The sequence below is a fragment of the Ambystoma mexicanum genome, chromosome 3p (genome assembly GCF_040938575.1).
Source record: "Ambystoma mexicanum isolate Mex_15411 chromosome 3p, UKY_AmexF1_1, whole genome shotgun sequence".
NCBI classification, from domain to species: Eukaryota; Metazoa; Chordata; class Amphibia; order Caudata; family Ambystomatidae; genus Ambystoma; species Ambystoma mexicanum.
In genome coordinates, this window is record NC_090925.1 from 206,908,375 (window position 1) to 206,922,806 (window position 14,432).

Consider the following 14,432-nt stretch of genomic DNA (forward strand, 5'->3'; position numbering starts at 1 on the left):
TGCGCTCTTTGACAGCGCATCAGGGCCCAAGTGTCTTTTTGAAGAGACGCCCTTATGGCTACAATGCCCAGACGCATGTCGTGGTTGCCGGGAGGGAGGCCGATCGTTAAGACCGGTAGGCGCTGCCGAAACTTTCAACGGGCCTGTTGGCGTCTGCTGCTTCCTCAACGTATTCGTCGAGTGAGCATGTGGGGTTGAATGCTTAGCCTTCAATGGTGCGAGTGTGCACCTGTCGCTGGGGTGTGAACTCCCCATAGCAATGCCAGCGGCATGCCTGTCGGGGACAGGCAACTGGGAACCAGACGGTTCTGCGGAAAGGTCTAATGGAAGCATGACTACCGCTAGAATCCTCGCTGTCGGCGACGGCACCTATGGAGGAACCACTCTTGGCCTGCATAGCGTAGGCTGCCCACTGTTTTCGTCCGCCTATCCCCCTAGTGTCTTAGGACGGAATAGTTTGTAAGACTTGCAGGATTGCTCGTTGTGATCGCGAGGGAGAAACTTGTTGCACTTGCAGTGTTCGTCTTTCCACTGGAACTTGCCGCTACAGAACGGGCAAAATTTAAAGGGAGTCCTCTCCATAGTAGAGGTAAAGTGTGGCAGCCAGACCAGAAAGGGAAAGAGGTGGGGAAAGGAAATGTATTCAAGGAATCAAACCCCAGGGCCCCACTCTCCCTACTATATAGGCTTGGAAAGAGGGCCAAGGTCACGCCATCCACAGAAGCACCAGTCGCCGAAAGCCACAGACGTCTTTGGCAAAGGGGTTCACAAAACAACCGTCGAGATGCAAGTTGAAGATTAGACAACCACCGGTCGAGGGACAAAGGAATTATGAAATGGCAATATAACGCTTGAGCTCTGCATATGGCGACCAACTAGTTGGGTGGAAAAAAAACATCTGAGGGACCTCGACGCGTGAGGGATTTTGGGTACACGTCACGTTAGGGATAGTGTTACAGGCACGCCCATGTCGACGTCCCCTTTCGATCCTTGAACGAAAGATGCAATACTCTGCGATTACCACTTGATGGCGGATTATATGCATAGCATGTAATTCTAAGCAGATTAACAAGGATCAGATGTTTGTATATATGGAATGAGAGAGGGTGCATGTGTTTGAATGAGAGTGTGCTTGTTAATGAAAGGAGTTTGCAAATGTGTGCATGGGGATCCTAAGCACACAAATGCAAACTGATAGCCTATTATGAATGCAGAGTGTATGCTTGCACATACAGGAACATGATTGTTTATACGCTTTGAAGACAGTCACTGTTGGTGATAATGTAAGTTTGCACATGCAATAGGAGAGTATATAAATGTATATGAAGTAATGATCATGCATGGCGGAGTGCACGCTTTTATGTAGCAGAATGCCTGCCTGTCTTTTTGGAAGGCGAGTGCAGGTCTACCTTTAAATTAAATGCATTCTTGTTAGGCACGACAATGTGCGCTAAAAGGGAGTGTGCGCTTGGGTTTGTGGAGAGTTTACTCTTTTGTGTCTCGTAGAAGGGTGTGCGACTCATGTATCAAGAGAGAATATTAAAGTTAAATGTATAGTTATGTGGTGGTTTAAGATGAGCAAATGATTGCCTAGCACTTCATGTTTCTTTATCGAGCAAATTAATGAATGCCTGCCTGTGTTTATGTGGGTCTCAAGAGAAAATGTATGTGAAAATGGAACACAAATAATATTTGGGAGTTGTAGTGAGCGAGCGCTCAATGATCCGGAAAGCAGAGGAAGGGATTTCTTTGTGTGGACATAGAAATCAGTCTTCATGTTTAATTAGATGACACATATTCACATGTGTAAAAGAAAGGAGACAGTTCCATACATGTTTGTGTGGAAGGTGCATTATGTGTGTGCGAGGGGAGAAGGCATATGCTTTGGTTTGTGATGGGAGGAAAGTGCATACTTGTATGTTTCAAAGAAGAAAATAACAGATCGGTGGGTAATTATTTTATGTATGTAGGGAAGAAGGAGCATATGTGGATTTAAAAAAGGTGCCTGGTACATTCTTTTAGGTTTGGAAGGAGGAAGGTTCATACTTGTGTGAAGGTGCATCATTGCATTTGTTTTGGGTGGACAGAGAAGTGTAGCATGTTTGTTGGTGTTAACGGGGAGGTAGCTTGTGCAATTTGTTTGTTTGGTAGCATAAGCTATTTCTAACATCATTCACATGGTGGGGCAATTTAGTAAAAAGAAAAAAGTCAACTCCCTTGAAATGAAGGCTGCACAAAGCACCGATTTCAAACACCCTTTTCAGAATTACATATTTATCTTTGAAGAGGTTTCAAGTTGTTAAAGATCACAGACTGGCATCTTGAAGTAGGCTTGATTCCTCAATCTATGGTTCACCAACAGCATGCTTGCTTGCAACTTTTTCTTCAAGCACATAATTGTAGTTTTTTACTTTGTCTTAGTGTTAACAAGAAATGGGCATTCTGCTAATCAAAAGGACCACAGAGCGCTACCAATGATGTTATTGATGTAGCATCATATGAATATTTCGCATAGTCACAGGAGACCAAAATCTTCAGCCTTTCCACCTGCAAGAGACATTTCTTATGGTTTGTCACCACCACTGGCTAATGACATACACCAAAGACTGTGGCAATTTTCAAGTTAGAAATTACAAGCCAGGTACAGAAAGTTACCCATCCCTTCAATTATCCACATACACACAGCGCACCATTTCTTACTCGAAAGAGTCAATTGTCACCCGCCAATGGCTACTAGGAGGACACCATGAAAGTGATCATCTCTGTGAGCAGTTCCTCTGTAGGCAACACCTTTGCCTTTCCCAATACTTTGATTTAACAAAATAATTACTTCACATAACAGCAGCTTGGGCACTATTGTAAACGCGGGGGGGGGGGGACAGACTCTTTAACATAGGGCTGCAAAAACCTTGCACTGGCCCCGTTCTGCCCTTCAAAAGCATTCTGTAGCCAGTGACTTGATATATAAACAGGTAGCTGGCAGTGTCACAATCATTCTCTCAAGAGTTCTCTGCTTGCCTTGAGCCCGACCTCTGTGACCGCCGGCCTACATGCATCACCCCAGCGCAGACCCCTGGAATAGCGAGCAGCCTCTAGATCCGCATTTAAATTTTGAGGAAGACTTTGTGGGTTTATGAACTCCTGTGACACCAAGCACATAACTCACCAAGCCCAAGCAGCTCATTGGCCCAGATCTGTTTCATTGGGGGCCTGTCCATGGACAAGGCCTCCCCGTAACTCTATATGGTCGCCATGTATACAGTAGCTCGAAACCTTTCCATAGATTTAAGTGTCCTGTTGCATTGATGTTTTTGTTAAACTTGAACTTACAAATTCATTCCCTCCCCATATTCATTCTCTCACGATGCCTCTAGTCAGCAGAGATGGCACTGAATGCAGTGGTAGTGTGGATAGGGATGTTGGTGGTATTGATAGTGTCAGTGGGTGGCGACACCAATCCGCTGCAAGACTTTGTAACAAAAGTGGCAGGGCTCAAAATGTTTAAATTAAGCACTGGATAGACCTATATATGAACAAAATGTATACAAAGTTAGTCACCTAGAAAGCAAATAACATATGGGACTGGAATATGGATACAGAGTCTGTTGCCTCTAGAACGGGATGTCTTAGGAGAGGTTTGGTAAAGCTGTCAGGTAATACATTAATAGCTGTTGTGAAAAAGCTAAAGGAAAATGCTTTACTGAATGGGTAATTTTTTCAAGAGGACAGGTTGTGAAGATGGACACATTTTTTGAGGCATGGACGATGCCAGACTCCTCACCTACGAGATGCGAAAGGGTTCTCAGATGGTGATAAAAAAATAGAAAAAGAAGTCCCCACACATCTCAAACCGCAATAAGGCCATCACATAACTTACAAGAGGTCCCAGCGAGTCTTCGGGGGAGTGACCCTACCACCCCCCCACTTTTCTTGGTCTTCACCAGTCATATCGCCGCGCCTGTCCGGAGGGTAAGGCGTCTGGTCCCTGGATGGCCAGGGGTGCTCCCTCCAAAGCACTGCGTCTGCGAGCTGCGCCACCCCGCTGATGCGGTCGGAATCGTCCCACCTCCCTCTGGAACTCCTCATTGAAGGCTGGTGCCTCACCTGGTGAGAACAGTGGGCAAAAAACACAATAGTCAATGAACTAAAGTTATTTTTCAATTGTGGAGGAAGACTAAGTTTAATTGACAAAATGATAAATCCACCTACTTGGACTGGAACCAGTGACTTGCAGGCTACACACATCTAAAGTAGGTCAATTAACCCCAGATACACCTTACATGGATTTAAACTTGTAACTTGCAGGCATAGACTCACATAGCAGACTCAATCCAGAAACTCTGGAAAAGGGAGGAATTAATGGAGAAGAGCCCACCCGGGTAGCTAAGGCCTTATTGTCCACCGTCTTGCATAATCCAGCAGATTTTGGGCAATCTGATCTTGATTTTGTTAAAATAAACATATTGCATATAAAACTAAGACTAGAGCAGACTAAAATTTGAAGAAACAATACAAGCATGCAATGCCAACGTCCAATGTCTCCAAGGGAGTAACTGTCGGTACTATGAAAGCTCAAGTGCTCTTTAGAACTAGTGGCCATTCCAGAACATGGCATTCTGAGGAGGATGTGAAAATACCCCAAATGCTCCATCCTCCCCTACTGCATAACCTGACCAAATTCTTGTTCAACCCTCCCTCCCCGCCCCGGTGTCACATCCTCCAGGCTAGTATCCTTGCGCTCCAGCCCAGAGTCACCAGCTCTAAACCTTAAATACCCCCAAGATGGTATGGTAGTGTCAGCAACTAAGTTTCCTCTTATTTGTGGATCATGGCATTGCATTAAAAAAATGGAATGGCTTCCAGTAGAGGAAAGGAACTCTTGCCAGAGCAAAAAACTCAGTTTAATATGCCAATTCCCCTCTACATTAGAGGCCCCAGCTCTTTTGCTGGACTTTAGGACTTACATTTTTTGCCTGGAGAGAGCAGGACCTTTTTCTTCCCCCTCTCTCATGTATTTTAATGTGATTTCTGATCTCCGTTTCTTTTGCTTGTGGAGTCTGACAAACTCCATAGGCATCATCTTTTGCATTGTGTCACACAGCACTTTCAGTGAAGTGGCACTGGGAAGTCTTTCAGATTTCCTCAAGGTTTAAATACCTTCTCTTGGATAAAGTACTGTTTCTAAGAGCAGTAAAGTGAAATTGACTTTACGTACATTTGTAACTTTCTAGACTCTGGACGCACTAGGTTACAATTAGGTGCTGGAGGGGTTACATAGTATCCACTTTGTCTAGCTTCTCATGTAACATTTTTATGCTACCCTTTCCTCGATGAATGGCTGGTGGCAGTGGTTTACTTTTAACTACCGTGGTGTGCTTTTAGCGCGGGCTGCGTTCGCAGTTGCAGTAAAGCACCTAAGGGTGGCATTTTTGTCAAAATGGCCCCAGTCTTTTTTTGCCATTTCTTTGTGGGAAGGTCCTTCTTGAGATTTACTCTGTGCGCCAAACCAGGTTTGGTCCCTTTGTTCGTTTTGTCTTTGGCGGGAATCACGAGTGAAGCCCGCCTCTGGCTCCAGGGTGTCTGGCGGGGGCAGGAAGCGAGGGAGGTGCCCGAAACTCTGCTTACAGAAATGCACTCTTAGGTGGTTGGCTGGCTGTCGGCAAGGACAGCCACCCCGCTGGGTGACTGACAGCTGGGCTGGAATGAATGGGAGAAACCTATATAAAAGCAGTCAACAAAGGAATCCGAAGAAGAACTTGAAGAGGACGCCTGCTGCAACTCCTGGACCGTTGGTTTGTCCTTCAAGGACAACTTCTCCCTTGAGTTGGTCGGACCAATCAACTCTAAAGTAAGCCAACTGGACATCCTCTCGGAGCTGGATGAAATTCCACTGCAGTTGCTGCTGGAACCGAATAGCCAGGGAGAAGAACACCAGATTGTGTGCGTTGCTTTTAAGTTAGCAAAGAGCTCCAGGAAGATGCTCAGACTCCCAGGAAGCAGGACTGACCAAGCCTGAGCCACCTCAACAGAGTGCTGGACCCCAGATGCAAGGAAAGCCCATCTCTATAGCCAAGTGTTGCTATTTGCTTAGGCGCGAGGAGCTGAAACCGAGAAGTGCAACTGAATAGAAGTTGGTCTGTTTCCGTCGCTGATCGTCCAGTTGCAGTGCAGGAGTCCTCCAGACGTCCTCCCTCTTGTCCCCACGACTGAGGCCCAGGAACACGGGATCTGCAGTACTGCACAGGAACAGAAGCCAGCCAAAGCCCTTTTCTTCTAACCAAAGGTAAGAGAACTTCCCTCTTGTCGTAACCTTACTTGTCCTCTGCTGAGACTTGTCTTGATTGCTCTGTAGAGTTGCGAACAGCTTATTTACTTCACAAGCCTAACCAGCTTGTGGCCCTGCTTCGATTCCATCTTTTCTACAAAGACTTCCAAAACATTGTGCAAGACTTACTTACCTGCAAGAAGTGCTTCAGCTCACCTAGACTTTTGCCTAATCGACTTTGGCCTAGCCTGGCTCCCTGAATGACTCTTCTTCCCGGTCTTCCATCCAGGAAGGGGTTAACGAACTTTGCATTGGGGGTTACCAAAAGTACTTACCTGCTTCAGAATGTTTGTGCAATCTCTTGTTCTTTGACATACTCCTAAGCCTTATTCTAAATACAAACAGTAGTATATTAAATGTCCACAGTGTCCTAGTTACTAAAGTCACCTGAGGGTGAAAAGGTGTCGAAAAGGGTACTTACTGATTTAGAAATATTAAGAGTGTATATTTTGGAGTGTATTTGTGTGTTACTATTATATTGCCCCTTTCTGAAGAAGGTGTACACTAACTGACTGTTAAATGAATTAATAATTGTTTAAGCAAGAAACCTGGTGTTTAAGAGTTTATTTGAATACTTGTCATTGTGAATCTCTGTGCAACTCCCCTACAGTTCACATTGGCCCCTCTTGAGATAAGCCTGGCTGCTCAACACGCTACCAACCTGTGTAGTACAGACTTATACCAAAGGTTGGGTTCCTATTGCCAGGATGTAAGGGGTTGTTGTAGTGCACCCAAAAGGTACTGCATACAATCTTGCCTAACAGGCAGGATGGTACGTGTGGGTGTTTACAACTAGGGGGTCGCAAGTAAAGGTGGGGTTACACCCCCTGCCCCTCAGGCTCCTCTTCAGTGACAGGTGCACTCGACCTGGCTCCTACACGCCTGGTGATCGAATATTAGTCAAATTAACTTTTCTGTTTAGAGAAAGGAAAAAAAGTAGGAGCAGCCCGGAGTCAGAGACTGGCCTGCAAGTTGCCTAGCAACGAATTTGCTTCAATGGGTGTTCTGGATCCTTACAAAAACTGACGTAGCCTGTAGTAATACGGAGGCAATACATACGAGTATTAGAATAACAAAATCTAAGATACAAATTGCATCATCAAAAAAGATGAACTCCCAACCGTCAAACGTATATAATGAAGGTAAAGGTTGAGAAGAAAGCGTAAGGAGGTATCCATTTTAATAGGTATACTTTGTTTACCTCAACCTGAAGTAACAGGCAACCACAATCCAGACCCTGTTTTTTGATACATCACCCTGAAAAAGCTTCCAACTGCAGGGAACTGCAGCATGTCAGGGTTTTGGTTTGTTCAGAGACAGTCGTAAATACAACCTTTTAAAAGGTGTTGCCACAGCATGTTCATTAGTCGTTACGTTGAATTCGCTTGGATTGCACACAAATTGCTTGCTAGAGAAAAATATTCGTTATTTTAGCGCTTAATATTGTAGTAGGGGTGGACACAAAAGTTGCCAGCCAGTTACACAAGATGAAAACATATGTATTATCATTGGTACTAAATATATTAGTATTATTTATTAGGTCTACATATTTGTATCGCCACAAGATTAAATTGAATATAAATCTTTGCCATAGAAGGAAGACTCGCAACATGGAAGGCGGTTCCTCCGTTGATTGGTTCGAGTATTGCCAAATATAACTCTTAACTTGCAATTAGGACCACTCTCAGACTTTCGTAGTTTCTCGAGCAAACAGAGAAAGCTGGGTTTCATATTGTATTTGCAGGGGGAACGCTCAAGTAAATTGAATTTGCAGTAAAGCCTGGTCTGGAAAGTGGATACTGGACTAGTGCTGATGCTGGGCCTATTACCAACAATTCAAGATTAGACAGAATTGTGGCTGATACATAAGGGGATGAAAATAAAAAATATGTAAACCGGAGGCAATATTATTGGACCAAGCAAGTCAAATTCAACCTCCAGTTAGTCTGAACCTCAGCATTCAATATTTTGCACTTAAACAAATCCCAATATTTTGCTCTGAAACTACTTGGTAGCAGGCAACATGTAAGAATTTCCATGAAACAGTAACATTTTTGACCTGAACATTTTTTTTTTGTTTAATACTATTTGAATCCTCAGCTTCTTGTTTCAGTATTTGCCAGGTAGCATGTTACAGGGGTTAATTATGGAGCTTCTGCTTACTTTTATGATGGTATTTATTGAGCGCGAACCTAGTTTTGTTAAGCGCGCTGTTGCTTCCTATCATGGAGAGGGGAGTAGGGGAGGAATATGGCGAAGGAAGCCGAGAAGCAGGGAGCCAACAGGGGAGGAGGACAGGCAAGGGATCTACAAGCAACCAGGGGTGGAAATAGAGAGGAAGTTGGGGTGGGGGAGATAACCCAATCTCAGGTAGGGTGGCGAGTCGAGTGTGTGGACCTGGGCATTAGATAGGAATCATTCCTTGCAGGAGGGTCTTGAGCCCTTTCCTGAATTGTAAAAGTGAGCAGGAGAGTCTTGGGCCGGAGACTGAAGGTTCGTTTACTGGTTCTTTCCTTGCTGCACTAGCAGAGTTCAAGTCTGAGTCCCCTCTCTGACCCCGGCTGAAGCAAAATACCAACGTTGTCGTAATTGGGGAAAAAAAGTAAACGCCGATATTATGTCCAGCATTCAGACTCCGTGCCAAGCGGTTGATTCAATAAACTTTTCTACACCAACTAAAGTTTTTAGCAATGTAGCTGATACTCTAGCCCCGCTCACTCTACAGAAGTTAAGAAGCCATCCATCCCAGCCTTGGTTCTCGGATGAGCTGAAAGCTCTACGAGCAAAAAAATGGCAGGCCGAGCAAAAGTGGAGGAAAACTTACTCTGCTGGCACCAAGATAGCCTTCTCCTCGATAAGCAGCATTTACCATCTGGCTATTCAATCAGCCAAAAGTATCCATTATACGGGTAAAATTGGAAATGCCCTTAATCAACCTCAGGAATTATTCTCTGTGGTTCGTTCTCTTTCCTCCCCATGTCCCCCAGACTCTAACCTGCAGGCTGAACCTTCCCAGGCCTTCTGTGATGACCTAGCCGCTTTCTTTATTGACAAAGTCAATGTGATACGAGATAAGATTCGTTCATCTGCTTTTCCTGTCCCTGAGCAACAAATGTTGCCGGGGGCATTCGATTAACATTTGGTTGACTTTTCCCACCTTCTCAGTTGAGGAGGTGGAGTGTGCAGTTACTAAACTGCAATCTGCTTACCCCTCTGATGCCATTCCCTTGAGGATTTTGATATCTCCCCACATATATCTATATGGCTGACAGAAGCGGTTAACGACTCCTGCCTATCCGGCTCTATTGCGCCGGAGATTAAACAGGCGGTGGTTATCCTACTCCTGAAGAAGCCCTCATTAGACCCCACATCCCCGGTTAATTTCAGGCCCATTTCTCTACTCCCATTTTGCATGAGGTTAACGGAATCTTTTGCATCTCCTTTGCCCATGTCTTTTCTTGAGTCTTCTTCCTTTCTCAATCAGTTTCAGTCAGGGTTTCGCCCGGGTCGTGGGACAGAGTGTGTTCTGGTCTCTGTACGATGACCTGTGTCGACTGGCCGAAGAGGGCGGAACCAGCGCCCTTATCTTACTAGACTTAGCGGCCGCGTTTGAGGTGCTATTGGATCGTTTGGCGGTGGCCGGCCTGTCTCCGGCCAGGTTCTGGCGTGGTTTGCTTCTTTCTTGGCCGACCGCAGTCAACTATTGACTCTTGCCTTCTTCTCAGCTGCTACGATGCTGCTTTGTGGGGTCCCCCAGGGATCAGCCTTGTCCAACATCTATATTCAGCCTCTTGTCTTGCTCATCCGCTACTTTGGCTTCAGGTGCTACACCTATGCTGATACCCAGATCATCGTCCGGCTAGATTCTTCCCAGCCGGACCTCGCATCTCAGATTAGGAGCTGCCTTGCGGCCGTGGGTGAGTGGATGGGCAGCAATTGGCTGAAATTGAACAGGGATAAGACAGGGGTCCTGGTGGTGCACCCCCCCCCCCGTGCGGCCCCCGGCACGCTGTCACCGAGCCGCCCTGTCTTGGTCTCCGGCCTTCTGGTCTACCGAGCTGGGGACGTGTCCTTCTCCTGTCCTTTCAGGAGCCAAGCAAAGATTGAACACCTCGATTCCAGACCTCTGGACGAAGCTGGTAGGCCTGGGTTCTGCAAATGCAGGCAGTGATCAAGACTGGGACACCTAGCTAACGGGAGAAGGTTTAGGCCTCGCAGAAGGCAGGCAGTGATCAAGTATCAAGTTGGGACACCTAGGTGACAGGGGGGGGGGGGGCTTAGGTTTGAGCGTGGTAGGTGGTAATTAATGCCTACATTTACAATGCCTAGACATCAGGCGGAAGGTCCAGGCCACAGAATGGCTGGCAGCAATTGAGCACCTAGACTGGGTCACTAAGACAGCAGGAGATCATGCCTCACAGTATACCAGGTTTGATTGTATAAGGCCAGGTATGGGAGTACACCTACAATTGACTTTCGCGTACAGTGGGGGAGAGGCCCAGGCCTCACAATGCAGTTCAGGGATAGGGGCGCACACCTAGGTATAGTTTAGGTACAGGAGAACACATCTAGATTGTGAGTTCCGTGCTTTGGGGGGAGGGGGGAATCCAGTCTCTACACAGCAGAGGCCACCTAGCCTCGAGAGTCCTGCACAGTGGGAGAGAGGCCCAGGCCTCACAGTGCAGTTTGGTACAGAAGAGCACGCTGAGATTTGAGAGTCGTATGTAGTGGAGAGACCCAAGCTTCAAATGCAGTTTGGTACAGGAGAACACTGAGATTTGAGAGTCCTGTAAAGTGGGGGAGAGGCCCAAATCTCACAATGTAGCTTGGTAAAGCAGAACACACCCAGAGTGACTGTCTGTATAGTGGGAGAGAGGCCTAAGTTTCACAATGCAGTTTGGTACAGGAGAACACACTTGGAATGAGGGTCCTGTATAGCGTGAGAGAGGACTACGTTTAACAGTGCAGTTTGGTATAGGAGAATACACTTAAAATGAGGGTCCTGTATAGAGGGAATGGCCCAAGTTTCAAAATGCAGTTTGGTACAGGAAAACTCACTGAGCTTTGAGAGTCCGGTATATTGGGAGAGTGGCCCAGGTTTTGTGCGACAGTCTGTATATGTTGTAGATAGAAAATTGTTCCTACCTTATCCGTTGATAGTGGTTGACGGCAGCCTATTCGTCATGTGTCATGTCAGGGTACTGTGGCCTGTTGCAACAGCTGGTTTTGGTGGGGTGTGCCTTTGCAGCCACTACTTGTTGGCTGTAGTTGTGGGGTGCTGTTACTGTGTTTGGGGCTAGGGTGTGGCACTGTGGGCTTATCTTGGCTCAGTGCTTGGGTGTGACTAGGTGGAAGGGCGGGCTGATTACGCGGACAAGTGCCACTGGAGTAGGGGGGATAGGAGTTAGGTTTGGTATATGTTAGTGGCTGGCCCATGACCTCCCCTGCCGACACCTGCAGACACTGTCTGGAGCCACTGCTTCAGGAGCCGCCCTTTGCCTTGGGGCCTTAGCCGCAGGGGCTGCACAGGCAGAGGGCTGCCCTGGGAGGATGTGCTAAAGGTGGTGAAGGATCAATCTGGGGAGGTGGCGGGAGCGAGGAGGGACCAGGGCCAGGCTTGGGAAGGAGAGGAGAGGGACACGCGTGCAGGTGCACTACACAATTTAATAAGGCTGATCACAATACTATTCAATTATGAGCCTAATGGACTCCTCCTTACCTTCTGGATGTCATGGGCCACAATAATAAACATAGTATTCCAGTGCTGGGAAGGGCTCAGGAACCAATGACGATCAGCATCAAGAAGATGCAAGCCACAAAAAACAAAATACTTTTGTACAAAAGGCTGTTGTGTCCTTTCTGCAGGAGAAACAGCTCAAGGACCACATCTCCCAAGCACCCCTGGGCCAAGAACTACATGTTGAAGCCCACGTCGGGCGGGGCACGCGCACGCGTTCAACAAGAGCACGGGGCTTGTGCTCAGGACAGCAACCAGAGATGACGTGTTCTCCGGAGCTCCGAGCAAGGGGAAGCTCACGAGGGGCCACACCCCATGCAACCTCCACCCGGGCCCCTCAAGCCATACAGATAAGTACCGCAGACAATCAGCAGCGAAGGCCGAGCTGGGGGAAGGCGCGCAGCGCAGTGCAGAATACTAGAGAGTCGGAGAACACCACCAGCAACAGCGGTCAGGGGCAGGCGCAGGGGGGCTCCGACCAACCTCCTCATGTTCCCCCCCTGCTCCAGCAAAGCTAAGTCTTGAATATTAACGCCATAAGTGCCTGCAATTGAACTACGCGCAACTATAGAAAAACACGCAGCGCATAGTTGGGCATGTTTAACCCACCAACAGCCGTCTAGATTACGCCACGAGTTGTTGCTGCGCAGAAACCTTTGGGGCAACACGATTTGGGCGGACGGGGAGCCACACGCGGCTGCAAACCGCTCGTAAAGAACAGCTGCATGTACTATACTAATGAGCACTGAAGGGTGCATGAACTTCTAGTGCAAGAGTGAGTGAATGTCAGCATTCAGTGTGTGATGTAACACGCAGATGGTAATTCCCACTCTCTTTTCAGCATAACACTGCTCCGGATTCCGGACCTGAGAATGCGCAGGCAGGAGGCCAGCACTCACCCCTTGAGATAAGTCCCTTTCTGGTTATAAGCCTTGTTGTGGGAGCTGGGGGGGGAAAATGTGCATGTTGTGAATATCTATGTCTATGAATACCAGTTATTGCTTTGTGTTATCCAATGTCCCCTTCCCTGACCACCTCCCCTCTCCCAGCCCTCTTTCCGGTTACCCTAACTACTGAACCTATCCAACCATCGAGATCCTAACCCTCTTTCCCCGCCCGGGTCGCGGAAGCTTGTGTAAGTCTAACTTGCAGGCGCCAAGACCCTGGAGGGGTAGGTTGGTTTGTGCTACTCCTGAGCCTGGAAGCTGAAGTCGTGACACTGGGAATGAAGGAACGCACTGGAAGGGAAACCGCGTGGGCCTTGGGCATGCGAGGGAAGAGAACCAATCAGGGGAGGGGGCTGGAGGGAGGAAGGACCAGGGCCGGTCTTGGGGAAGGGAAGGCGAGGAGAGGAGAGGAAAATCACACGCACGCAGGTGCACTACACAATTTAACGACAACAGGCCCAATTCGAAGTGTATGTACTCAACAGATGTCGATGGAGATAGCTTTAAAACACAGCACCAAAAAAAGCCATCATTTACCTGCAACCAATCTAAGTCATGGAGTTCCAGTGCCTCCAACCCATATAACATGGTTTATAGTGAAAAGACCGAAAAAAAAAATATCGAAAAAAAAGGTCGAACCAAAAAATCTCGGAAACAAATAAAAAAAAAACAAAATTTTTTAAAAAAGCATTTTTTTCAATACATTTTTTTTTCGAAATGGGGTGTTCCCCCCCACCCCCCTTTTTCCATTTTTTTTATTTTACCCGACCCCAAAAATACATATAAATGAATAAATAAAAAACAAATTCGAGATTTTTTTTTCCGATATTTTTGTCATTCGATTTTTTTTTCGGCCTTTTGACTGACCACCGTATAACATTACCGGACAGAACAACCGTTTATACAAAACAAGGATCCCACCCAATGAAAACCCTGCATGACCAAGTGCAAATTTACAAACCATGAATGAAAATGGTTTGGCTCTGCGAGATTTGGATGTTATGATCTTGCAGTATCCCTTTTTGGTAGTCATTTCTAGTCCTAAGTACGAATAGCCCTGGGTATATTCTATACAGACAAAGTCTGTGCTCACTGTTTGCCTCCTTATGTGGCGTGATACCACCAACATGGTTTTGGTTTTTCCTAGATTCACGGTCAAACCACGTTCCTCTGGATAGGAAGCAAGGTCATTCAACATTGCTTTCATCCCAGACAATAGGTGGTCACATAGTACAAGGTCATATGCATATAACATGGCTGTAACCGTACACTGGCCCATCTTCGGAGGGCATTTAGCACTCAATGACATCCTGAATGGGAGATCTGAAATGTAGAGGTTAAAAAGCGGAGCAGCGAGAATGCATCCCTGCTTTACCCCTCTATCAATACGAATGTCCCTGGGAAGGAGTCCATCGTTACCCAA

The 14,432-nt window shown here is 46.7% G+C and overlaps 1 protein-coding gene across 1 annotated transcript in view; it reads right to left on the minus strand.

Moving 5' to 3' along the window:
• The window catches only part of MLF2 (myeloid leukemia factor 2), a 118,307-nt gene that overhangs the window by 14,112 nt on the left and 89,763 nt on the right, over positions 1-14,432 (minus strand). The window contains exon 8 of the mRNA XM_069650655.1: positions 3,878-4,104. Within this exon, the coding sequence (XP_069506756.1) occupies positions 3,938-4,104 (167 nt within the window). The 3' untranslated portion in view covers positions 3,878-3,937. The remainder of the gene's footprint in view (positions 1-3,877; positions 4,105-14,432) is intronic.